Source organism: Laccaria bicolor, genomic scaffold (assembly GCF_000143565.1).
Source record: "Laccaria bicolor S238N-H82 LACBIscaffold_36 genomic scaffold, whole genome shotgun sequence".
NCBI lineage: Eukaryota > Fungi > Basidiomycota > Agaricomycetes > Agaricales > Hydnangiaceae > Laccaria > Laccaria bicolor.
This window is the reverse complement of record NW_001889907.1, coordinates 162816-188515: the sequence shown is the minus strand read 5'-3', so window position 1 is coordinate 188515 and position 25700 is coordinate 162816. Positions and strand designations below refer to the sequence as shown.

The window sequence follows — 25700 nt, the reverse complement described above, 5'->3', positions numbered from 1 at the left end:
ATAGGAGAAAGGCTAACGTGTGGTTGAAAGAGCAGACGTAAAGAGCGAAGACTTGTCGTACGAACGACATTATACGGTTGGACAACACGCACACGCCGCCAATCCTTCCTACCCCGTCCTGAAGCAGAGTTCTGCGCTGTCAGTCTTCTAGGGGCCCTTTTGGCATCTCCAGCTCTACAATCTGTTGTACCTACGCAAGCGCAGGCTCTCACTCAATCCAAAGTCCATACGCTTGCAGGACAGACGGGACTCCCCACCCAATCACGCTGCAGTCTGTCAATTCCACCGCACATGTCAGCCGATGTCGAATAACATGTCAAAGCCAACACCCGAATGGAGGTTTTGGTATTCGTCGAAGAATCTGGAGCTGGGCATGGGAAGAGAGGCGACTTCGGTGTACGGAGCTCGCGGATTCGGTACGTTCGTCTCTCTTCCAAGTCCCTTTTCTCATATAATCTCTACCCCTAGATCTGCCAACACGTTCCAATCAACGCGGTTCAGCCCCTCCTTCTCCCTAACGTGCTCCCAGTCCCTTCCAAAAATTACACGTGTACCTCGTTATCGCTTTTTGGCTTCAAGACAACCCCTTTTTTGAGCTCGCAGACGATTCCAATCAGATCTACCACGCGCCCGCATTCTTTTCTCTTCTATTTCTGCTGGGTCGAACGAACGTATACCCTCGGAACCCCATCACTACTGATCCCTTCAATTACATACGCCATTCCTTCACGATCTCGAGAAAGGCATCCAATTGAGGCGCGTCAACGATCATCTTCCCGAGTTAAGATCGAGAGAAGACAGAGCCCCCCGCCTGGTACTATGCTTTTCCTCCGTTTGCCATGTGATTTTTCCTGCTTACCCTTAATACACACTCCTCCTCCCCTTTCTCCCCACTCATTCCAACTCTCTTGTTCTTGCCATTTTCACGTCACCCCCTTCCCCCCCGCTCGCCTTTTCTTGACCCGACCTTCCCCTTATACATTTGATCAGCCACTGGCAGTACCGGAGCAATCCCCTATTACATTATCCGACTTTATCATTATTCATGCTCCCCTTCTCCCTTGCTTCGCTTCTTCAGCTTCCCGGTTCCATTCTCGCCATCCATAAACAATGAAGCTTGAGCAATTTGGAACCCAATTCGAATATCAACGTGCTTCCCAATGGAACCCGGTTTTGTAGTGAAGGTCTTATGACTCCGGTGGAGGTGTACTTATCAACAGGTTCGTACATATTTTACTCAGCTTCTCGTAGTTCCCCTATCAACCCAAAGTTCCCAGAAGCAGGTTTTACTAAATATCAGAGAAAGGAAGGCAGACGGAAAATACGTTTCGAGGTTCACGTCACAGGCGTTTCAGCGAGGAAAGGCGTGATACGCAAACCAAATGTGAGGCAAACGTTCTTGGGTGACTCTTACGTTTCCCCAGACCTATGACCGCCCCCCTTGGAGGAAGAATTTGATTGTGATCCAAGAATCCTCCCCTTGGACTACAAAATGTGTCGCTACTTTTCCTAACCTCATTCAGCCCCACGCTAGTTGAGCAACGCTAAATATGCACGCATTCAACTTTACTCGCCCATTCGCTCTCGTCCTCGCAATCGTCTGTCTCGCAATCGCGGCGCCCACCTCGGATGTTCACGCAGCGGGTAATGTCCCCGATAGTGCTGTTATCAAGGACACAATCGCGACCCATTTGCCCGCAGCCACCTCGCCCACCGACGAAACAGGTGGTTCGACGCTGAAGCCCGACTCTTCCGAATGTTTCATTGCATTGACACCTTGCGCGGCCGATAAAGATTGTTGTTCTGGACTTTGTAAGATATCCCTGAGCGCAGTAGGCCTTGGGGTAAGTGCCTCGCTCTGAATTGCTGAAAATGGTAAACCTGATGACCTTCACTTTATCAAGCTTCGTTGCGTGTAAAGGACTTTTGGCACAAGCTACCGTGAATAGGTTGGGATGTGAATGCGGGGAATATTCCATTCAAGTTGTACAATAGAAATACGTACTGTTTCTGTCGACAGAAGCCAAACAGATTCCAGAAGCACTGATTTGATTCGCTGAAGATGGAACTCCACGATCAATTAAAAACTTGAACTTGTTGTCGCAACTGAGGCTCCTTCATGCAGATGGGAATCAATTGGAAATGAGAACTATCTAGTCTGTACCGTTTCCTATTGGTTTCCTATTGATGATGGTCACGACCGGTCACGCGCACGACTCAGTTGTGACTTACCCTAACTCGTGTACAACACCAGCGTCATCAGTGTGGAAGCCTCGGAGTGACTTTCTTATAACGTCGATTTGAAAACCATGGAAGAAGCAGAGACTGGCCAAGGCTTGCCAGAGTGGTGGTTGCGCGCTAGCAAAGAGGGTCTGATTAATCAGGATGTAAGCGTGATATCTTTTCGTGTTCAATCTCTCAAGATCTCAAAGAAACTCAGTAATCGGTGATTACACTTATTGTACCCAAGCAAACCTCTTGGGACTCCATCCTGCACAACTGGTTCCTCCAACTACAAACACCACGACCTTAAGAAATGCATCTAATCGAGGCACGCCGATGACTATCTTCCCGACTCAATGTCGAGAGACGATAGACCCCGCATGGTAGTGCGGTTCAAGCCTTCCCCCTCTCCTCCGCCAATCGTTCGTGATGCGACCCTTTCCCTTAATACACCCCCTCCTCCTCCTCCCCTTTTCCCCACGTCATTCCAGGTCTCTCTTTGTTGCCCTTTTCGCCTCACCCCCCTTGCTCCCCCCGCTCGCCGTCTATCCTCACACACAAATTTGTCCTGGCCTTCCCCTTTTACAAAGCGTCGTGCCAGAAAGCGAGTGTTTGTTCATAATCTGACGTTACCCCCGTTCTCCCTTGCTTCGCTTCTTTGTCTCCCCGGTTCCATTCCCGTCATCCATAATTAATGAAGCTTGACCAATTTGAACCCAAATTTCAATATCAACGTACTTCCAATTGGAACCCGGGTTTGTAGCGAAGGTCTTATGACTGGGCCGATGGTGTACTAATTCGCTCATCCTTTACTCAGGTTAGCCTGCTTCTCGTAGTTCCCCTATTACCCCAGGGTTCCCAGAAGCAGCTTTTACTAAATATCAGGCAGAAGGAAGATGCGTCTTGGGGTTATAGTCGTTCCAGCAAGAAAAAGTGTAATACACAAACCTTGAAACTGGTGAGGCAAACGTTCTTGGGCGACTCTTACGTTTCCCTAGTCCTGTGACCGCCCCCTCCTTTGAGGAAGAAATCGATCGTGATCCCAAGAATCCCCCTGGGAGTACAATTTACTACAAAATGTGTCGCTCCTTTTCCTCACCTCCTTCAGCCCGGTTGAAACTTGAGCAACGCCAGATATGCACGCATTCAGCTTTACTCGCCCATTCGCTCTCGTCCTCGCTCTCATCTGTCTCGCAATCGCGGCGCCCACCTCGGACGTTCACGCAGACCCAGTTTCTGCCGCTGTCGTTCACGCCGTGGGCAATGTCCCTGATAGTGCTGTTATCAAGGACGCAATCGCGACCCATTTGCCCGCAGCCACCTCGTCCACCGACAAAACAGGTGGTTCGACGCTGAAGCCCGACTCTTCGGAGTGTGTTCCTTTAGAAGAACCTTGCTTGACCGATAATGATTGTTGTTCGGGACGCTGTGTATTCTTAAATCTCCCTCTGGTAAGTGCCCCGCTATTAGCCGCTGAAAATGGCAGAACTTCATGATTAACTAACTGTATCACCTTCACTTTATCAAGGGTAATATTAATGTTTGCGGCGTGTGACGGTCTTCTGGGGACTGACGAAAAGTTATCGTGAATACTTATGTTGGGATATAAATTCGGACAATATTCCTTTCAAATTGGATATGAATTTGGACAATATTCCATTCGAGTTGTAGTTCTTGCACAATGGAAAAGACGTACTGTTTCCGATATCGACTGAACCGCTGATTTGATTCGTTGAAGATCAAAAACTCCATGATCAATTTCGAACTTTGTGTATAATGCACCAGACGTTCACGCAGATGGGCATTAGAACTATCCAGGGGTGTCGCCCCATTTGGTTTACTCGTCACCGATATCGATATCTCATCCGCGATCGCAAAGTTTCAACAAGGATTTGATATGCATTTTATCGGTTATCTAGAATTTCGAGTCTATGTACCTTCATCATCATCGCCAATTCTAACACATACACCACAACTCCCGTCATCACCCACACTCTCGTTCAATTCGTTCTCGCGATGGTGAACCTCATTCCGTGAATGCATTTTTAAGGCCGTTAGTGCAACATCTTGCTTTATAGGATTTGTGAAGAGAGGGCGGTGGTAGACTCTTCCATTGATGCTATACGTGTATATCGTTATCAGTGTATTCGCGTAAAGGCATTTCGTCTTACCTGCTGGGCGATGGGCAGGCCAGCGCACATGGCGAAGGCAATTGGAAGGAAAATTGTGAGATGGAAGGTCTTGTTCAAATACTTCATGGATTTCTCTGATAACTTATCCATTGGGGCTTCCACCATCTTAGGAGCTCGATGTACCTTATCCACACCAGGACATTGATAACCCACACCATGTATCCACTGAAGTAGACTGATTGACAATGTTAGGGCGGGTACAGTGATGAGCGCAATGAACGTACGAGATATAGAAATGATTCCCGCAACTTGTGGTGGGCGGTCACCGGTCACCCGGGCCGTGTTACGGAATAAATGACGACGGGCTCAAGACGGGCTCAACGATGAACGACGACGGGTAATGAGGTGTGATTCCCCGACGAAGGCGAGATCGTAATATCGAGGGCCGTGTCGTTAGTCATGGCAAAGGATTCATGGAGATATATTGGAGATATATGACACCAAAGGTGAGGAACAGAATGGAACCGCCAAACGTTACTATGAGAGTGTTGGTCTTGAAGAGTACGAAAGGGAGGGCATACATACTTTGTTTCTTTATGGACACGTATCTCCTGCATATGAGTGCCAGCGTGGCACAGCACGAGTGAGCCACCACCGTTCCGAGGGTAACTAGACACACATTCTAGACCACCATTAACTATAATGGGGTAATCATTGAAGGAAGGACGTACATGAGCAGCCCCAAGTGCAATCGTCGCAATCTGACTACTACCGCCCCATTTACCCAGAAAGGTGAGGACAAATTCCTGCACAAACACTGGGCCTAAAAAGAAGCTACAGAATTTCCTTGCGCCTTCCATAGCCAACAAAACCTTCAGCTTTGCCGAATGCACCGGCCTCCCGCCTTCCTCCATCTCTTCCAGCGGAATAACAAGCCCGTTTGCACCGGCCCCCCATCCTATCATGCCCTGCATTGTCATCCTCAATCTCCTCCGCCGCCTCCCACATCTCCGCTTTTAGCTTTATGCAAGGGGGTGGCGGAACGTGGATCCCGGATATAGGGTTGGGGGGGGGGCATCCGTTGGAGGCCTTAAATTTTTTTGTGACCTTCTCTAATAAAATCCATTCAAATGGTTTGCAACACTACCAGAGCACCCTTGGAGCTTGATTTGGTAAGTTGCACACACATATTTGGTCAGTAATTTTCGATACCTTGCATACGTCCTGACGTGTGTGGTGTTTACAGACATTTCCTGGGCATGACACCCTGAAGGTGATGGAGTCGATGTCGGGCGCATAGGTGGTTGGAATGGCGCCAGGCAAGTCGACGAGTTCGATGAGCGTGGAGAACCCAGAAGGTCATCGCTGTCATTGGTAAACGACGTTCGGAGGTGACGGCTGCCAATAACCGATGGTTCCTTCTGAGAAAAACATAGGAGGGTGGGAAGAACATACCGGATTTGGGGGGTGAAGGGAGGGGGGGGTTGAGCACTAGGGCCTTAATTCTTCTTGCGACTGTATATGTAAATTCCGCGTTCCGCCACCCCCTTGGCTTTATGTTCCATGCCTTCATACCCCTCGCTTCTATGAACATTTTCATGCTGAGCACCAGGAACAGCACAGATGCTGCTCTTTGTGTCCATTTCCATGGTATGAGTGTGGGGAGCAGGTGGCCCATTGCTGCGGATAGGATGGACATGACAATGAGGGAACCGAATGTGCCTGCGAGGACTGGCATTTGTGGATGACGCATTTCTAGGGTGGTCATTACTACAGGGACTTGTGAAAGACACTGTATTTGCGCAAGTTGCTTTTTGGAGGATCATGTGCAAACTCTCTTCCCACCCAAAACAAGCTAGGAAATAGTGTTGCCGCAATGTAATGTACATTAAGTTTACTGTACTAATACGACCATGACTTCGCATCACGCATCACAGAGGTCATCGAAGGAAGTGAAGTGAGGGTGATGTCACGCATCACCCCGGTTTTCGAAGTCATTTCTTCCTATTCTAAATGGCTGATTTTTCTGGCGCCTGCGGCGCCCATAGGCATATAAACGACACGGTGTATATATTATCTACTTTCTAACAGGAGTTGTCCCACCAACTGAGGTTTTCTTGCGTGTACAACCTGTTCTTGATTTTCTTACATTGGCCTCGGCCTTCCTGCTCCACGGCCGTGGTGGGGTCGAGTACTTGGCCTTCAACCTCTTCAATAAGAGTCTCTTCTGCTTCAGTTGCCGGTATGACTCCATCTTGTCCCATCACAAAAGCCTGGTCTGGCTTGTTGAAAAGTTGACATGAACGTCATCCTCAACAACTTGCAGAAGCGCCGACATCAGTAACATGGCAAAATAGATTCCGGGTTTTTACTGGTTTTGGAAGTTGCCGGGGTTTCCGGAAACCCGAAAAGGAATAGTCTAAGGGTTTCTCCGGTCAGGGACTAGTGAACATGTATATCTTACGCTATTTGGGTGGCGGGTTTCCACCAAAGGATACATAGGTTTCCAAGTTTCGATATTTTTCAATGTTTCGGGGTTTTTAGTGGTTTTCGGAGGTTGCCAGGGTTGAGAAACCCGTGGAAACTGATTTGCTCAATTACTGATGGAAGCCATCACACTCTTCGTCACACATCACATCGGCTGTTGAAGTGGCGAAGAGATGGTGAAAATATGTCACGCCCTATAGGGCCCGAGGACTTGGTCGTAGTAGTACAGTAATGTTGACCTTAAGGGCCATTATGCCCTTATTTGGAGGCTTTAACGGGCTTTAAGGTGAGGCAGTGTATGGCTGGAAATTGCAGGGAATTGCTGACAGTGTGGTCACGATTTGATTCAAGCTTGAAGTTTCATCAGGAAAATGGTTCTGGGCTGTAGTTTGGCCATATTTACATAGTCTCCATAGGCACATATGTTAGTTATGTTGTGCCTTACCTAATGGAGTAGCCGGAGGTGACAAAACACCATACTACATGGGCCCAGCTGGACGGCCTGAATCTTATGATGTGCCTTTAGTGATGGTGCGTGCGCCGGCTGTCCTTTTCACTGACGGCGTAGTGTCTCACCGGAGGAGATGTCCTGATGCATGGCATCAACCGGCGGTGAAAATTGCGGTGTACCCTGTCCTCTGGCGGCACAAGTTGCGGCGTACCATGTAAACATAGATGGTGATCATACATAGTGATAGGGCTGCAGTCATCAGTTAAATGTCATGAATGTGAGCCATTACAACTGAAAAATATATTGAATGATCAATCACAATGAGAGTCCTACTGCAAGGTGATGAGATACTGCAATTTCTTTTGAAACACAAGCAGCCTTCATTAACTATTGTCTACATCATGTCCCCCCAGAAATACAGCTAAATATAACACACCAGCAGAACACCTTCCAATAAAAACACATTGCCTTTTCATAAGAGACACTTTTTGAATAACTGTGTTGGACGTCTAGAGCAATATATATATATATATAATAAAGCTCTGTCACAGCAGTGCAATTTTTTCAAAGAGGCTCTGCAAGAGCAATGTTTTTTTTTTTTAAAGGCACTGCCGGCACAATGTATTATTTTTTTAAATGGCACCGCCGGTGCAATGTTTTACTTTTTTTAATGGCACCGCCGGAGCAATGTATTTTTTTTTAATGGCACCGCCAGCACAATGTATTTTTTAAAAAAATGGCACCGCCAGAGCAATGTATTTTTTTTTGAAAAATAGCACCGCCGGGGCAATCTATCTTTCTTAAAAATGGCACCGCCGGAGCAATATATCTTTCTCAAATGGCACTGCTGGAGCAATATGCTCTGCCTTTGTTATTGCTCTGGCAGAGTAGTGCTTGCATATTTTTTAGAAATACAAAAATCATGTTTAGGGCAAAGAACACTAGAATTAAATAGACAGTTGATACATATGATTACTAGTAAATGGGTGGTACTGCTGAGGTACTCTTGTTTACTTCTGCATATGTTTTCTATGGGGGGACTGAGGGGTGGATTGCAGAGGGTAGATTGCAGATGGTAAGATTGCAGCTGTGGAGGGTAGATTGCGGCTGTCGATGGTATATTGTGGGAGGTATATTGTGGAGGGTAGGTTGCAGCTGCAGAGGGTATATTGCAGGGGGTATATTGTGGAGGGTATATTGCGGCTGCAGAGGGTATATTGCGGGAGGTAGATTGCAGAGGGTAGATTGCGGGAGGTATATTGCAGGAGGTATATTGCGGCTGTGGAGGGTATATTGCAGGAGGTATATTGCAGGAGGTATATTGCAGCTGCGGAGGGTATATTGCAGGAGGTAGATTGCAGAGGGTAGATTGCAGCTGCAGTGGATAGACTACAGAGGGGAGACTCATCTGGATCCTTCAAAGGGGTTTGGAAGAAAGTATATAAACCTCTGTAAATGCTCACAAGTGTGTTTTGAAGAGTCACTTATGTGAAATACCTTTTCACAGATTGTTTCAGCTGCACAGAATGTAAAAATGATTGTCAACCCACATAAAAACCACCTCTGGAAATCTGGAGAAAGCAGGATTTGAACAAGCTAGACCCAACAGTAAGTTACCTAGGAAAGAAAAAGTCTTGATGGTGTTCATTGTAAAATATACCTTTTCACAAGCTGTTTCAGCTCTGCAGAACATAATAATGGCCGTTACCTCATGTAAAAGCCACCTCTGTAAAGCTGGAGCAGTCAGGATTCGAACAAGCTAGGCCCGACAATAAGTTGTTTGGGGAAAAGAAAAGTCTTGATGGTTTCTATCATAAAAAGTACCATTTCACAGGTTGTTTCAGCCCTGCAACATGTAATAATGACTTTTGACTCATGTAAAAACCACCCTTGAAAAGCTTGAAAAGGCACAATTCTAATGAGCTAGGCCCGACAATAAGTTGTTCAGGAAAAAAAAAAGTCTTGATGATTTTTGTTGTAATGCCACAATGCAGTCAAGGTTTGATAGAGATTATCAACATAAAACCCTTTTTTCTGTGTTTGTCAACAAAAACAAAACATCTCTTGAAGATTTTAACATGGTAATTACCATGGCATTGAGGTCTATCAGCTGGCTGGTTTTCAGGTTACATGGATTGAAATTGGGTGAGTGCGTTGTTGTTTGTCGGGATGCAGGGTCTGTTTGCATGTGGCGGAGGGCCCGTGCACCAAGCGCATCACCTCAATTTGGAAATGTCTCAGGCACAAACTGAAACTTTGATAGTCCCTGCCTGGCAACAAACAAGCAAGATAGCCAGACCATCCTCGTTGCCGCAACACCCCTTTCTGGTCCTGCATAATGCATACTTGGTTATCTCTGGCTATCAGAGCCAGAGCTCATATTGAGAGAAAGTGTGCACAGCTAAAGTTTGGAGGACCATTAGATTGGTGGTGTTTTTGGGGCAATGTGTAGTGCTTTGCTTGGCAGGGTGTTCTATGTGGTGGGTAGTCCAACGGAGTATCATAAAGAAATGACACCACCGGCAGAGCAATATTTGCAGAGGGATTGTGTACTCAAATATATTTTCAGGGTAAATATGTCAAATATATTCTAACAGGCTATTATACATTTTTTAAGATGGAAGTGGAGGCAATGTGCAGTGGCTGGTCTGGTGGAGTATCATAAGAAAATGACACCACTGGCATAGCAATATTTGCAGGGGTATTGTGTACTTAGATATGTTTTTGGTGTAAATGTGTCAAACACATCCTAACAGGCCATTATAAATTTTCAATATAAATGCAGAGGCAATGTGTGGTGGCTGGTCCGACGGTGTATCATAAAGAAAATGACACCGCTGGCGAAGCAATATTTGCGGAGGTATTGTGTACTTAAATATCTTTTTAGTTGTAAAGATGTAAATATTCTAACAGGCTATTATAAGTTTTCAATATAAACACGGAGGCGACTTGCGGTGGCTGGTCCGGCGGCGTATCATAAAAAATGACACCGCCGGCAGGGCAATATTTGCGGAGGTATCATGTACTTAAATATGTTTTTAGTATAAACATGTCAAAAGTATTCTAACACACTATTATAAATTTTCAATATAAATGCGGAGGCGATTTGTGGTGGCTGGCCTGGCAGCATATCATAAAAAATGACACCACTGGTGGGGCAATATTTGCGGAGGTATTGTGTACTTAGATATGTTTTCAGTGTAAATGTGTCAAACTTCATTATAATTTTTTTTCTATGTTTGCGGAGTCAATGTGTGGTGGTTGGTCCGGCGGTGTACCATAAAAAAATTATATAACCAGTGGAGCAATATTTGCAGAGGAATTGCCTTGCTGGTGTACTCAAATACTTTTGCAGATTAAATGTGTGAAGCTTCTTCCAACAGATCATTCCAATATGTGTCATTTTTGCAGAGGCAATGTGTGGTGCTTAGTGTGGTGCTTAGTCCAGTGGAGTGTTTCAGAAGCAATGTGCAGTGCTTAGTCTGGCAGAGTGATTCCACTCAAATTGTAGCAAACAGCATACATAGGTTGATAATATTATACATGATTGATATATGCCAGACTTGTAATTCTAAGTATTCAACTGGACGATGGCCGCCGGCATGTCACCAACACCCTGGCAGAGGGCAGCCCCGCACTGGGTTATGACATTCAAGGTGCACCCAGCCGCTCCAGTGGTATGGGACATTGTTGCTGACGGCCCACACATAGTTACTGGTGGATTGTTCAGGGTCCGGCCACCCCTTTGACAATGGGGTCCGGTAATCAAACTGGCTGTCCGGCTAGCCCCTTACCATTTGATGGATTGTCAGGGCAGGGTGGCCCATTACTAATGAGCCAAGGTGACTAACTTAACTGCAGTAGGTCAACATAGGTAAACCATTACCTCTGTAGACCATGGTAGGTACAAAAGATAATCTGAGCCTACAGTAGACTATCAAAATAAATCTCACCTCATCAAAAATCTGGAATGAGGAAGACACAGTGATATGATATATCACAGTCAATGGGGTATGAGGGAAATTATGATCATAATACCAGTATACATGATACAAGCTACTCTGGGCCACAATTTATCAGACACCTCACTGTTTGCAGTGGAGGTGAACAGTTTTCCTAGCACTTGTGGTATGCATAGTGCAAACAGCTACATATCAAAGGCTTGAATAGACTACCTGTAATATTGTATCCATGATGGCTGTTCTCTTGTATCACTCCATAAGACTCTGAGTTCAATTCCTCTAAGATGTAATATTTATTCACTAAGTTCCCCTCACCTATGGTGTCAAAGTTGATCACCTCCAAAATTGAAACAGTCCATTGTGAAAGGTGATAGTAGAGTGAGCACTTCAGAAAGAGGTGAAATTACATTTTCGGTAGAATAGGGTTGAAATACAGCACCTATGGCAACCTACCACCAGCCTACATAGAGTACTTCCTGACCTATGTATTCTATATATCAGGGGGGAACCTATGAAGCTATGGTCCCTACATAGGCTCCAGAGACCTACATGGGTAGTGCTTGGAAGTCCAGTCCCAAGACTGCAAAAAGACTGAGACTGGACCAGACCCAGACCACCTAGGACTGTCAAAGACTGCAACTGTAGTCCGGTCTTCGGTCCTTCAGGATGTTAGAAATTTCAAGACTGACAAAAGACCAGTTTAACTGGTCTCAACCAGTCTTTGCAGTCCGAAAAGTTACTAAAGTATGTACTGTAGTCTTGCTGTAGTCTACAAATATTTATGTAATATTTCGACCTAAGTATTCATGAAATCACCAGAAATCATTGGGAGCGGAGTTTGGATATGTCTGTCACATTGTCATCACGGTTGATCGTGTGGTTGTTCTCAGCTCCTACCTCTCACCACCTCCCTCTTGACTCAACGGACATGCCAAAATTGCATCAAAAAGGTATGTAGTCAGTTTTAACACTAATTATCACATTTTAGGACCCCAAGCCACTCGCATTTTTTGCCAGCAGCCACCAAGTCCCTCCCCTCCAACAAGGGATGTAGGTTGTTTTTTTGCATCACTGAAGGGTTCTAGCAGGAGTTTGGGGGTTTGGAATGGCATAGAAAGATACAAGAGGAGATAGAGGGAGTTGGAGACCCACCAGGCGTGTGAAGAGGCAAACCGTAAGTGGCTTGTCTTTTGATTCCCTCACTTCCCTTTACTGCCACCTCCTGACGAGAATGTTGCACTAGGATGAACATGACGTCTATGCACCCCACCCACACTGACCAACACCTGCCGTTTCAAACACAAGCCCACATCTCGAACACGAAGCTGTTGTTTCAAACACAAGCCTGTCACTTCAAATGTGAGCCCGTCACTTCAAATGTGAGCCTGTTGCTCCAAACATGAGCCTGTTGTTCCAAACGTGAGCCTGTTGTTCCAAACGTGAGCCTGTTGTTCCAAATGTGAGCCTGTTGTTCCAAACGTGAGCCTGTTGTTCTAACCATGAGCCCGTCATTTCACACATGAGCCTGTCGTTTCAAACACAAGTCCATCATTTTGGACATGAGCCCATCACTCAACTGCAACTCATGGACGACAGCCACCTCACTCACTGTGACCACACACGCAACCAAACCACGGAGTACAGGCCACATTATCAATAGGTACAATGTACAGGGTATCTACTTGAATATATAACTATCGTACAAGACCAGTCTGGGACCAGTTGCAAACTGGTCCGAACCGTAACTGGTCTTGCAACTGCAAAAAACCATGTGAAACCGCTGTGGACTGGTCTATGACAGTTCCGGTCTCAGTTTTTGAGAATTTCAGAATGGACGGACTGGTCTTGGTCTCAGTTTTGTCAAATATGGATGAAAAACCAGACTGGACCAGACTTCCAAGCACTATACATAGGTCTCAACCAATTAAGTTGAAGCTTGAAGTGACATCATTGCAATAGGTGCACTCATCCAGTGTTGTGCATTCTGAGTAATACTTAGTCGATGCATCGAGCAGTAAGGTAGAGGACATCCATCCATCTCTGACATCACATGCAAAAGTGTGACATTTCCTTTCTGAGCAGTAGTTCTACAGAAATGCATTTAAAATATTCTTACAACAATTTGATAAAAATCGGAAACCAGGAGTTTGTGCCAAAATGAGTTGTGAATCGACGTGAAAAGAAAAAAAAGTGTGAAATTGTGTTGCACCCAAATGGTATCAAAAATACATTTTTGTGTGTAAATTTAGTGGCTCGTCGCGTCGAAATCCACAAATTCTCCCTAGACATAGTCTTGGCCTTGTGGTAAGGTCAACATGGGTGTAAAAATAATGGTCACGTTTTGTTCCCACGGACCGCGTCGCGTTGTTAATCAGTTGTGCTTCATCGTCGAATTATACGTGTTTTCTCTGGCAATAATGCCTGAAACACCTGCAACCAAAAAGTTTACATTCAACTCTGCAGAGGGGTGGGCCCTCTCCCGCCAAATCCAACATAAACACGTCATCTGGTCCACATGACTACCAACTTCAGGGCATTACCTCAATGCTCGACAGAAACAACCTCCTTGCGATCTCGGCAACAGGATCAGGGAAATCTGCATATATGTACATGCTTATGCATGTCATACTTGCTATCCTGGAGGATCCTACCCTTTATCCATCTGTGAATTTTCCCTCCAATCCAGCCATTCTTGCTATATATCCAACAACTGCATTTGAGGAAGACCAGGTATTGGCTCTTCATACCTCTAATGTTGTAAATATACTAATCCTCAAATCTAGGAACAAGCTGGGAAGGACAGGGAATAAGGAAATGGAGAGAATGAGCTATTTAAAACTCCATTGTAGTTCCAGAATGGGGTAGGAGTGATCGGTGCAAGAATATTTTGTTGATGAGGTGTCTCAGGTGGGATTGGGGCCGGTTTCACGGACATTGAGCCATGGAAAACTCGAAATTGCAACCTCTATTTCTGTTTGATCTACAAGACGTGTCACGCGAAGCGATCACATGACAACTTTTTTTTTAACGGGCTGCCTTGAACTGTGGGAATAAATGCCGTGAGAATAATCTACACCCATGTTGCGGGCACATTTGAAAGCAGACTCCATATGAAATTGATCGACTATCATCAACTTCATATCGGAGTCTGACATCAGGAGACTACACTAGACACACCAGAAATATGATGATGCGGAGGGAAAGCCAGTGTACCTTCTGAACAGATCACCAGAAAAGATCAAGATTTAAATGTGTGATGCTCGATTTGAGGATGGTACACCCCAACCCCTTTATTTTCCAGATGGACACCCACATGCTGGTTCAAGTGCGCCCCTCCAGCAATTGACTGCTGCTGCTGTCCCATTTTGGACAACCAGCTGGATTTCACACATGTTGAGACAATACTGGAAACTTACTGCAAGAATCAAGGCTTTCAGGTTATTTTTTTACCCAAATTTCACTGTGAACTCAATTTCATTGAGCAGTGTTGGGGGTATGCGAAATGGCTCTATCGCCTCAATCCCAAGTCATCACAAGAAGCCATTCTTGAGAAGAACACCATTGCCGTGTTAAATGTGGTGCCACTTGAATTGATGTGCAGGTAAGCTAAATTTATTTATAATGCTGTTTACATTAAACTACATATACCAAAAGGTTTGCAAATCGCTCCAGGCGGTTTATGGACACATACCAGAAAGGCCTTAATGGCAGTGAAGCCGCTTGGGCATCTAGAAAATATCGTGGACACCATGTCCTTCCAGAGAGTCTTATGGAAGACATGGAAAAGGCCAAGCTGCATTAATCTTTGCTTCTTCTTGTTCATATTTCATGGCAACTTAATATTTATTGTAGATAAATCTTGTATTTTGCATACCATTCCATGAGATCATAATCTCAGCTTCTATAAATCTGTAAATAGCTTTCTAGTAATAATAATCTCCTGGGAGCCTATTTTGAGTTTCTGCTCTTAAAGCAACTACAGTCCCATATATTCCACCTTCAAACTGCCTGTGAATATAAAAGGAGTGTGACTGTAATGTCACGTGATGTTAGAGACAGATGGATGTCCCCTACCTTAGCAGTCATGGTGAGGTCAAAAATTATCCGAAAGTGAACTCAGACTCAAGCAAAACTGAAAATTCCAACTTTGGATGGCTGATAATGCGACACACAGCACCCAAGAGATTACCCCCTCTGCTACTAGTGACATCTGGCATTTTGTGCACTCATTGCAATTGAAGGATCACCCAACAACCATCCCGATTGCCACAATGAGTTTCTGTTTTCAACAATGCATCCAAGACTTATTGTACTTAATGCAAGTAAGTATCCAGGCTTCTCTTGGCAAAATGGAGGATATACAAGATGGGACACATACACATGTAGCAACAACAACACACTCCCGATTTGGGCAGTCGGAGTTTTAATCCCCCTAATCACTAACCTAACCTTCTAATCTAACTGAGAATGTGCTACTGTGTGGGGAAAATATATCCCTAAACCTAACCATTAACACTAACCTCCTAACCTTACCCTAACCTTCTAACCCTACCAAGAATGTGCTACAATGCAGGGAGAATAAAGTAAGAGTGCGCTACCACGCGAAAAGACACTAACCCTAACCAAACCCTAACCCTAACAGCAGCTATTCAGCATGTACTTTGGAGTGTCAAAAATATCTAATTTGATGGGGGATCAGCGACACGTCGTCATGTGCCTGGGTGTGTTAGGTGTCTCTTCTTGTCCGTCCTGGGCAAAACAGCACCAACTCCTACTCGCTGCAAACACGCTGAGCCCAACCTCCATAACATGGACAACTGTTGCAAGACCAATGGCATTGCACGCCACACTTGCACAAGTTTCTATCAACTTCTAGCTAAGTAGTCCTCATACTAGTATTGTGATAGTGTTATAGATGTCCAAATGCAGAGAGCACTTTAAGGTCCCATTAAGGTACTTTAAGGCCAGACATTTCCAAGCTTAAATTACATCAAGCATCCATTGTGGCAACACTACTATCAATGACTAGGAGTTTGAAACATTTTGACCTTTGGCTATATTCTACCACAACGGCTACACTCCTGGCCTCCAAATTTTGTACAGTTGTGTGTACACATCTCATGAACATGAATATGCTTTTTGTTTTTTTATTGTACAGTTGTGGAAGCTGTCAGAGGCTTACCGGTTGTCAAAGTCAATTGTTCCAGGAGATTGAAATGGTCGTCATGTCAAAGTCACACTTAACTTTCAGATTCCGCCTTTTGGTGAATGTGGCCTCTGTGGGCAGAATTGGAATGTGCAATGCAGGACAGGATGTTGTCGTTGGGGGCTTGGAGATGGCTCAGGAAATTGTAGTGCACAAGTTGTATTAAGTATTATAGGTATATGGCATGTGGTAGTAATTATGAGCATACATATTGGGATTAGGCCTGAAGTTCGGTTGGGGATGGTGTAAATATTGTGGGTATTGAGGAAGAGGAGGGGGAATTTGAGCTGGAGTATGCGAGGGGCCTGCAACTTGATTGAGTGGTAAGGGGTGGCCATCAAAAGGGGAGCAGGGATCTTCAACCTCATCAACAGTTGTTGGAGGAGGGGCAGCATGTCTACCATGATGTGCACCACTAAATAAGCCTGAGTAGCAAGCACTTGTTGCATCTTCAGGGTGGTATTTGAAGTAGTCTTGTATATGTTGTATCATGTTGGCTTTTGTACCACTTGCTAGGCCAAGAGTGATGATGATATCCTCCAGCTCTGGTTTGTTCTTCGAGGTGAGCAAGCCCGAGAAAACGTGTCCTGCATTGTTCTGAATCTGAGTGCGATGGACCTGATCCTCAGCTGCATGGACTGCCTTTGCAGCTTTTGCATCTGCTTTCTTCTTCTCCTTCACCTGGCACTCAGTAGCCTCCACCTCATGTCGTTCATGGCTTTCCATGCTAGTCAAAAGGACTGAGTTTGTGACCTTCACCTTACCCTTCTTGCCCTTCTTTGAATTGATCTGTGTTTGCAGGCGAGCGAGTTTGGCTTTAGCCATAATGGCGTGAGTTTCCGTGGTGTTTCGTTGCTTCTGAATGCTGTGAAGCTCGGCCTGAAGCCTGAGGTTCTGCTGGAACAGCTCCTCCTTGTCTGTTGAGCGGAAGGAGACCAGAAAGAGGAGCACATTGAGTTGCTGAGATTTGACCAAATTGCGGCATCAGTGGGGTGCTTGCAGGAGGCTGATCACAGAAGAAGTTGTTCTGGTGTGTGCACCTGATAGAATCAGACTTGAGGTGGAGGCAATGCGAGTTTGCGTAACTGAGGTGTCACATGCACCTGCCAACAACTGTTGATCTGTCTGATTGTGATGAACATTCATCCCAACAGGCTCTTTCCCATTCACCACCACCTGTTGGATCCCCTGCAACCCATTGTCACTGCGCTCATCCTCCTCTTCATCTGGATAGCCCATTTCCAACTCTCCATCACTAGAATCATCATTGTCATCCATCAAGTTGTCTTCGTCCATCAAATCGTTGTCTTCATCGCAGTCCATCAAGTTGTCTTCATCCATCAAATCGTTGTCTTCATCGCAGTCCATCAAGCCACCCATTCGCTCTCAATTTTCCTCAAATTCAGAGCATGTGAGCATCAGTCAGTTCTCTCCAACTTCCTCTTCAACAGGCTCACTTCCAGGCCAGGGTTCATAATCAGAAGGCAGTTGCTTTGGAAAGGAACTGGGGACTGGGGAAAGGACTGAAGTATTGTGACTGGGTGCGAAATCGGCATCTGTAAAGACATCAACCCCCTTCAACTTGTGAGAGTCTCCCTCCTTCCACACAATTCCACATTTTTCCCATGCCTGACTGGTCGTGTTTGCAGAAAAGGATGCATCATGTGCCTGCATATACTCTTGATTAGTGTTTAAAAGTCCGGTTAGGTTAGGTTATTGGGTGCCCAGGGGCTCTAACCAAGACCAAGACCAGTTAGGGTTCATTCCCAGACCCAAAATAACCTAACTGGACTGAAGATAACTGACCAAAACTGGTTAGTCACAGTTACTAACCAGTTATGGCCGAAAAAATAGAAAATCGATTAAAACAGTGTATATTTCTCATATTCCGTGCAATAAACATTATTGCCATGCATCATAGCCTTAAAATAAGCCCAAGAACGCTAAATCTGGTGAAGAATTGACAATTTTATGATAATATTCTTGAAAGCCTACTCTTTTGACCAATATTTTAGAGATTTGACCATAACTCTGTAAGAATTTTAGTGTTTCTCATGCTTTTAGATACATTTTGAAGGGGTATAATAGGGTCGGTTGTAACCAGTTATAACTGGTTATTTCATTTCCGAATTGAATAACCACTAACCATGGTCCGGTCTTTTTGCAGTTAGGTCCGGTCTGGTCTCAGTTATTTTCCAGTTAACTGACCTAACCTTCAAACACTACTCTTGAACAACATGTTTCTTCTGCATGATCTGACCTGTCCTTGCCAGGTAGTTATTGCACTGGCATGACCAGGCTCTTTGAAGTGGTCCAAAGGCCCCAACATCAAGAGGTTGAAGCTTGTGTGTCGTATGGAGAGGTAAGAAAAAAAGTTCGATCCTGTTTTCGATGGCAAGCTTTATCATGTTATCAGTGACATGGGAACCATGGCTGTTGATGATGAGAAGGATCTTCTGTCCACTTGTATTTTTGGCCTGTGCCTGAGGGATGAAGCTCTTTGCAAACCACTGCTCACATAGCATATCACTTGTCCAGCCATTTTCAGAGGTGGCAACACTAGGAACAATGTGAGTTTATCATCTCAACTGAGGTCTTTATTGTCCTCCACTGATTCCTGCTGGAATCCAGGCAATTCCCAGAATTCCAGAGGAATCAAATGTAGCAGAGGGCCCTGCCAAATTGATCAAACAATTCCATGGAATTTTGAATGGAATTCAAATTCTGCCAGAATGGTTCCAGTAATCACCCAGAAGGAATGCTCACAGAATGAGATGGAACAGAATTGCTGACGCCCAAATTGAGTGTCGGCATTTGCCGATGCTTGATTTGGGTGTCATCAACAAACAACACCACTCTCTCTCAACCACCACCATCATCCACGATGCCTACCCACCTTGCCAGCTCACCAACGTCATCAATGGCCACCACTATGCACAACAGCCACCCAACACCCACAACGACCACGGCATGCCCCAACTCAGCAAGGATGACACCCCAACGCCACGTCCAAGTAAACAAGCATTCGCAACATCACACAACATGTTGCCACATTACTGTCAGGTGACGTGGCAACGAGAAGATGAATGACAACTGATGTTGTCATTCGTCATTGTCATCTTAGGTGAGTACTGACCATGACAACCACACCACAACCGTCTGCCATGTCACCAACACACCATGACAACCACGTCACCACAACACCACAACAATGACCATCACCACATCACAGACAAGACAATGAGGACACAAAATGAGCGCACGCCCAGATAACATGACAACAAAGACACAACGGGAACAACGTAAAGCACAGGATGATGAACAGTGACAAGGCCCAGTACTCCCCACCACTCTCTCCCCCCTCCATAAGTCCCCACCACTCCATCCACCCTCCCTCCATCCTTCTTCACTCCCTCCCTCCCTCCTTCTTCCCTCCCTCCATCCCTCTTCCCTCCTTCCATGCCCCCTCTCTCTCCATTCCTCCCCCCTCTCTCCCTCCCTTCTCCCTCTCTCCCTCACTCCCTCCCCTCCCTCACTCCCTCCCTCCTCCATCACTCCCTCCCCTCCATCCCCTCGCCATCACTCCCCACCACCTCTCCCCATCACTCCCTCTCCCTTTCACCCCTCACCCCCTCCCCTCCATTGCTTCCCCCTCCCTTTAACACTCTATGTAGTAGGATAATTTTGTAGTAGAATAATTTTATGTAGTTCTAGTGAATACACCTGAATTATCCATGTTCAAATTTGAATATCATACAGTTGGATTCCTGTCAATTCCGGCCGGAATCCACAGAATTCCTGGATTCCAGCCAGAATCTGCGGAATCCAGTAGGAATCAGTGGAGGAATGGAAAGTATTGTCTCAACTTGAGACTTCGCAAGGCTCACCATATATCATCATCTACCTCAATGTTTTCAATGTCCACGGACTGCCCAGCAAATACAAACCCTGGTTTAAAGGTGATCCCATCAGCACAGCAGCTTTCTATGATGGTCACAAGCTTGAGGTTTGAGCTGTGAATGGTGTAGCAGCCCCTTTCCTCGCGTGAGAAGAAGTACTTCTGCCCATCACCCTTTCATCCACCTCCCAGTTGTATTCCCTTCTTGTCCATGTTATAGATGTTCTCCCATGGTATATCATTGTCCTTGATGACCTTCTCAAGCTTGACAAAGTGGTCATTGAGCGCTGTGTAGTTGAATGCCTGAGCCCTCTTTGGATCAAGACCCATCACTCACTTCAACTTCAATTCCAGATGGCGCTTGAGGAAACACCACAACCACATCCTCCCAGGCATTTGGCCACATAGCTCAACACACTTCAGCCTCAGTGTTGCTCTGGTGTAGTGTTTAAAGGTTCAGTCCATAGGACCGTAAAGAACCAGTGGACCAAACTGAACTGGACCATGGTCCAGTCTTTTTTTCGCTTGCAGTTGCCCAAATTTGGGGCTGGTCCGGTTTCTGGTTGCCTCATTTTAAAAATCTTTTAAAACCATTCAAAGACCGGTTTAAATCGGTTGCAACCAGTTAAACGGTCACGTGCGTTACGTAGCATTGTAACCACGTTTATTACCTTTAATTGGGTTTTTGGTTCATCAAAAACGGTTAAGAACTGAGAAAGATATAACCAAATCCATTTTGGTATAAATACTTGTTTGTGCAACTTGTACCAGAATGACTTTAATTCTAACTCACTCAAATTTTCATCATTTTGCTTGATTCAACTTTTGTATATTGAAACTATAAGTATGAAAATATGCTCACCATCTATCAATGTATGGTATGCATCAAATAATTTACAGTTGCCACATTAAATTTTGCCCAAGTCTTGAGGAGATGTAATTCGGTTTCAGTCATAGCTATGTCAGATCTTCATAAAATCTCTTAAAAATTGGTAGAACGACGGGTATTTACATGATTTACTATACTATATTATTTTTCAGAGTAGTAATGGTTGAGATATAAATGGTTTATATTGGTACAATGAATTATATGCAAAAAAACCGGTCTGGATCGGTCTGAACCAGTATTATGGACTGGAAAAGACCGGTCCTGTGGTTCAGTTCGGTTCCCTTAATATCTGGGTTGGTCCTGGACCGGTTGCGGTCCATGGTTGCGCATTTTCGGGGCAAAAAACCGGACTGAACTGAACCTTTAAACACTACTCTGGTGATCAGGCGACCAACCATCCCAAGAAACTTGATCCAGTCAACCAAGACAGCCTCCTCCTCATCATTCATCAAACACTTGTTTTCATGGGCCTGCTTGGTAGGCTTGCTTAATTTGTGGTACCAGTTGTGAAGTGTACCATAGTTGATTCCAAACTGCAGAGATGCAGCTGCAAGATGTGGAAGTTTCCTGGACCTGACAGTGTCGCACGCCTCTTCAATACGTGCTATCACCTTGATGTCATTGTAGTTGACACATCCAAATTTTGTATGGTGTACAACAGCCTTTGGCATATGGTGAGGCTGAATGCTGCTGTTATGGTACCTTCTACATATATGTATTCCCTCTCCCTCTAATTACCCTCAGTTCAAGTCTTTTATTTCTCTTTTCTCCTTACTGTATAAACAATATTGATTTAGGGATTCTATATTCATAAAGTTACATAGCGCATAGCATACCTGAACCTTACACACTCTGGCATGCATATTTGTACATGTATTTGACCAAACATGACTTAGCCAAACAGTCAAACATATCACTTCTATTTTAAACAAAGGATGACTCAGTAGTTCTTGTAGAAACAAGAACGTGATGGAAGCTTCCACAAAGTTCTATTAGGATCTAGAAAGTAGTCATTAGGATATTTATTAAGACTGTAAAGCTAGTTGAGGAATTCATCTTACCTTTTTACCCCAAAACTTCATGTGAACTTGAGATCTTGAGAAAGACTAAGTGCGACCACCTTCATTAGTACTTGGTAAAGCCTAGCACTATCAACTACTAAATTGTCAGAAACCATTAAAGTCATAGTACTAACGATTCTGATATGTGTTCGCCCCTTCGTCAACCTTACAGTTATCATAGGAAACTCATGTGATCTAGGGACATTCCTGAGCAACAGAACTTATACGACAATCTTATCAGATTATAGGTAAGTTCTCGTTTCATTCATAATAGCTAACAACTTTGTATTCACAGGAATACACAAACACTAGATTCGAAGAACTCTAACAGCTGCTGGCAATTGTGCTGGGCTCTCTCTCCTATTGGAGTTCAAATACACCTAGCCCAAAATCATGTCTGTCATGCTCAGCAGACAAAGAATTGAAATTCATTGAATTGTAAGTGTAGTTCTTCACCTTTCTGCTTGATTTTTTGTATTTGAGGTCATGTCGTTTACTAGTACATGCTTGTAAATTTTTAGATAGCCTAATGCAAAGGGTCAGATTAGATCTTGAAAATCATTTGCATACATCATGGTTTTGATGCACCGAAAACCACCTTTTAAAATCCTGGGCTCATCAGACTCAGTTGATAGTGGGGACTGATGGAGTGGGGAGAGGGTGGTTGGGATTGATGGAGGGGGAGGGAAAGCTGAGGCTGGGGCTGGGCACATTGTTGTCACCTCGTCAATGGGTGTCGCGTTGTTGTTGCCTTGTTGATGTGTGTCCTTGACCACTCATCATCAGGTGTCCTGGTCCACTCGTTGTCGCGTGTCCTGGTCATGTTTTCATTCCACGTTGTCGTTGGGTTGTCGTCATGCATTATTGTCAGGTGGTGTGTTTGGTAGGGGTGTCATCAATATCCAACAACATTGTCGACCATCGCCATGTTGTCCGTCATTGTGTCAGTTGTCATGTTGTGTCAATCCGTGGCAACAAACAACGAATCAGTTCTTGTTTGTTGTTTGATTGCTGTTGGCGACATGGCACCTGAGTTGTGTGTGGTTTCAGCATTCCTTGTGGGCTCAGGGTAGGCGACACCCACCCACCCCTGTCTCATTTTCATCCTTTCCATCAAGAACAATATTGGTCTCCCTGCCTCTTCACAACTTGTTGTCGTTCTGTGTCGTCACCTCGTTGTATTCTGTTGCATTGTCTGGCGTCGTCGCCATATCATCCTGGGTCATTGTTGTGTTGTTATCGTCCTTGGCCATTGTTGCACTGTTGTTTCCCTGGGTCATCACTGTATTGTCATTGTGCTGGGCATCACTGCACTCCTGTTTCTGTGTTGTCGACCCATTGCCATGTTGTCCGACATCATGTTGTTGTCTGTCATCATGTCATGTTAGTCTATGGTGACAAACAACAACAATGAATTTGTCGTTGTTCGTCATTTGGTTGCCACGTCACTGTCAGTGATGTGGCACCTGGGCTGCGTATGATTGTGGGAAAGGTGGGGAGAATAATAATCACTCACCTTGTCACCCATTGTCCTTTGAGTATGGGACCATTGAACAGAAGGGTGAGTGGTCAAACAAAGGGTGAGGTCGATGATGGGATGTGGAAGAGATGTAGATGTGGCATGCTCAATACAACACTCGGAAACTGCCGAGTGCTTAAGAAAAGCGTAACTCGCTCATGCACTCAACACGCACTCATTATTGACAGAGAAAAAATATGGAAAAATATAATTAAAGGTCCTAGGGAATAGTACTAACATTTGAGATAGGCAGCACTATGTATTTACCAGGCAGGGAGTAAAAGTAAGAAGAATTTCAATCTACAGCTGAGTTTCTGGCACTTTCAGTTACTTTACTGTGACCCTCTGCATGTATTCCCATTACCTGTATCCACACAATCCTCTGATTTCTATGGAGTTCTGTGAATCCATTCGGGTTTTCATTCTGAAGATATCCATGTAAATTTCTTGGCCATTGTATGATTTTTGTGAATTGTATCAGACGAAATACACTCTATTCAAGGACTCTCACAACAAATCCTTCATTATCAAAGTGAATACAGCCCTCAATAATTTCATACTGGTATCCACCTTTAGCTGAGATTATGTGAATTTGATTCCCTGGGTATTAGGCAAGCAGAGAAAGGTTTGCCAACATAATTGTATGTTTTAAAACCCTCCTAAAAATTGAAAAATGGGAACAAGACTTTCAGGTGTGTTATTTTACTCAAAACTTAACAGTGTCTGTCCTAATATTGTTTCACTTATGCTATAGTTGTTGGTAGGCTATAGCTGGCAGGTTTTAAATTACAAATTGCTGGAATGATATGTTTTTTTATCTTAAAAAACAGAGATACTCCTTCCTCTGCAACTTTTAACCAACTTCTAATGATTTGTAAAAGTATAGAGCACATTTATTACCTGTAACTAAAAAGAAAAAGCTACACAGGCACAACAAAATTATGAATCTTTCATTATTATTATTTTTAATAGGGATATTAGGTTTTATATTAAATAGAAAAAATATAATTCTAATGATAATCACCATAGAGATTATGTTACTATCAGGAACCCTTTTAATATTAATCATGTCCTTTGGTTTTGATGATAATGTACATCAAACCTTTAGTATTTATATCATCTCAGAATCTGTACTAGGTTTAAGTATATTAGTAGCATATTATAGATTAAGAGGAACAATATCTTTAAGAAGTTAATGTATTTATCAATAATTATTTTACCATTATTAGGTAGCTTAGTATCAGGATTCTTAGTTTATTCAAAAATAGACTGAAATAATCACAATTTTTTTTGAATATAATTTAGTTAAATTATAATTATTGAATAGATTTAAAGGTAAAAGTTGTAAATCAATCATGTTAAGATGTATTACCATTGTCAGAGTAATGTTGCCTTCCTCTCCTTGCTTAATGTCAGTTGTATTTCCGGTGTTTTCAATGTGTTTGGGAAGTTTGCATCTATGTGTCTAAAGCTTCAAACATGTCATCCGAGTTCACAACATCGCATCCATCTACTTGTGAGGGCACCATGAATGTGAAACATGAAAAATCCGACTGTATTCTACTTGTAGAGTACCAGAAAGTTTATGTTTCATTAAATTTGGGTGTAAAGAATGAACAGTGTGCCTTTTGAGGATCTGGCCACAGGGAAGCAACTATTTGTGACTATTTGGCAATGCCTTTCACAATGTCATGCAGCTGGAACCTGAGCCATCCATCCAAATGCTGCTCAATGAAAATACCAAAAGTCATATTATGTGTCAAAAACAAGTTGCAACTGATGAAATATGAACTTGATACAATCAATAATATGAATGACACCCTCCAAAATGCATTTCCATAATGTTCCTTGGCTTTGTTCACAATTGTTTAT

At 44.1% G+C, this 25700-nt stretch overlaps 12 protein-coding genes across 12 annotated transcripts; 7 read left to right on the top strand and 5 right to left on the bottom strand.

The window, feature by feature from the left end:
* Nucleotides 1-301: 301 nt before the first annotated feature.
* Nucleotides 302-518, top strand: LACBIDRAFT_307617 (uncharacterized protein; the record flags this gene model as incomplete). Its single annotated transcript, XM_001886238.1, has 2 exons — nucleotides 302-416; nucleotides 469-518. The coding sequence occupies 2 exons, from the start codon at nucleotides 302-304 to the stop codon at nucleotides 516-518; spliced, it is 165 nt and encodes a 54-aa protein (XP_001886273.1).
* A 1016-nt stretch (nucleotides 519-1534) lies between these two features.
* On the top strand, nucleotides 1535-2042 carry LACBIDRAFT_295327 (uncharacterized protein). The gene is made up of 2 exons (XM_001886237.1): nucleotides 1535-1844; nucleotides 1905-2042. Exons 1-2 carry the CDS (start codon nucleotides 1551-1553, stop codon nucleotides 1917-1919), a joined length of 309 nt encoding a protein of 102 aa, XP_001886272.1. The 5' UTR covers nucleotides 1535-1550; the 3' UTR covers nucleotides 1920-2042.
* A 1317-nt stretch (nucleotides 2043-3359) lies between these two features.
* Nucleotides 3360-4260, top strand: LACBIDRAFT_331789 (uncharacterized protein; the record flags this gene model as incomplete). The annotated part of the gene is made up of 2 exons (XM_001886236.1): nucleotides 3360-3595; nucleotides 4143-4260. The coding sequence occupies 2 exons, from the start codon at nucleotides 3360-3362 to the stop codon at nucleotides 4258-4260; spliced, it is 354 nt and encodes a 117-aa protein (XP_001886271.1).
* A 1335-nt stretch (nucleotides 4261-5595) lies between these two features.
* Nucleotides 5596-6123, bottom strand: LACBIDRAFT_307613 (uncharacterized protein; the record flags this gene model as incomplete). Its single annotated transcript, XM_001886156.1, has 2 exons — nucleotides 5596-5753; nucleotides 5811-6123. 2 exons carry the CDS (start codon nucleotides 6121-6123, stop codon nucleotides 5596-5598), a joined length of 471 nt encoding a protein of 156 aa, XP_001886191.1.
* Nucleotides 6124-14504: 8381 nt separating this feature from the next.
* LACBIDRAFT_331788 (uncharacterized protein) lies at nucleotides 14505-15057 on the top strand (the record flags this gene model as incomplete). The annotated part of the gene is made up of 3 exons (XM_001886235.1): nucleotides 14505-14717; nucleotides 14741-14856; nucleotides 14910-15057. 3 exons carry the CDS (start codon nucleotides 14505-14507, stop codon nucleotides 15055-15057), a joined length of 477 nt encoding a protein of 158 aa, XP_001886270.1.
* Nucleotides 15058-16623: 1566 nt separating this feature from the next.
* Nucleotides 16624-17286, bottom strand: LACBIDRAFT_307611 (uncharacterized protein; the record flags this gene model as incomplete). The annotated part of the gene is made up of 1 exon (XM_001886155.1): nucleotides 16624-17286. One exon carries the CDS (start codon nucleotides 17284-17286, stop codon nucleotides 16624-16626), a length of 663 nt encoding a protein of 220 aa, XP_001886190.1.
* A 597-nt stretch (nucleotides 17287-17883) lies between these two features.
* On the bottom strand, nucleotides 17884-18135 carry LACBIDRAFT_307610 (uncharacterized protein; the record flags this gene model as incomplete). Its single annotated transcript, XM_001886154.1, has 1 exon — nucleotides 17884-18135. The coding sequence occupies one exon, from the start codon at nucleotides 18133-18135 to the stop codon at nucleotides 17884-17886; it is 252 nt and encodes an 83-aa protein (XP_001886189.1).
* Nucleotides 18136-20195: 2060 nt separating this feature from the next.
* Nucleotides 20196-20480, top strand: LACBIDRAFT_307608 (uncharacterized protein; the record flags this gene model as incomplete). The annotated part of the gene is made up of 1 exon (XM_001886234.1): nucleotides 20196-20480. The coding sequence occupies one exon, from the start codon at nucleotides 20196-20198 to the stop codon at nucleotides 20478-20480; it is 285 nt and encodes a 94-aa protein (XP_001886269.1).
* A 56-nt stretch (nucleotides 20481-20536) lies between these two features.
* LACBIDRAFT_307607 (uncharacterized protein) lies at nucleotides 20537-20689 on the bottom strand (the record flags this gene model as incomplete). The annotated part of the gene is made up of 1 exon (XM_001886153.1): nucleotides 20537-20689. The coding sequence occupies one exon, from the start codon at nucleotides 20687-20689 to the stop codon at nucleotides 20537-20539; it is 153 nt and encodes a 50-aa protein (XP_001886188.1).
* Nucleotides 20690-21052: 363 nt separating this feature from the next.
* On the bottom strand, nucleotides 21053-21919 carry LACBIDRAFT_331786 (uncharacterized protein; the record flags this gene model as incomplete). The annotated part of the gene is made up of 6 exons (XM_001886152.1): nucleotides 21053-21069; nucleotides 21153-21171; nucleotides 21222-21224; nucleotides 21258-21316; nucleotides 21372-21384; nucleotides 21482-21919. The coding sequence occupies 6 exons, from the start codon at nucleotides 21917-21919 to the stop codon at nucleotides 21053-21055; spliced, it is 549 nt and encodes a 182-aa protein (XP_001886187.1).
* A 533-nt stretch (nucleotides 21920-22452) lies between these two features.
* Nucleotides 22453-22734, top strand: LACBIDRAFT_307606 (uncharacterized protein; the record flags this gene model as incomplete). The annotated part of the gene is made up of 3 exons (XM_001886233.1): nucleotides 22453-22456; nucleotides 22509-22557; nucleotides 22605-22734. The coding sequence occupies 3 exons, from the start codon at nucleotides 22453-22455 to the stop codon at nucleotides 22732-22734; spliced, it is 183 nt and encodes a 60-aa protein (XP_001886268.1).
* Nucleotides 22735-24769: 2035 nt separating this feature from the next.
* LACBIDRAFT_238848 (uncharacterized protein) lies at nucleotides 24770-25024 on the top strand (the record flags this gene model as incomplete). The annotated part of the gene is made up of 1 exon (XM_001886232.1): nucleotides 24770-25024. The coding sequence occupies one exon, from the start codon at nucleotides 24770-24772 to the stop codon at nucleotides 25022-25024; it is 255 nt and encodes an 84-aa protein (XP_001886267.1).
* Nucleotides 25025-25700: the final 676 nt, after the last annotated feature.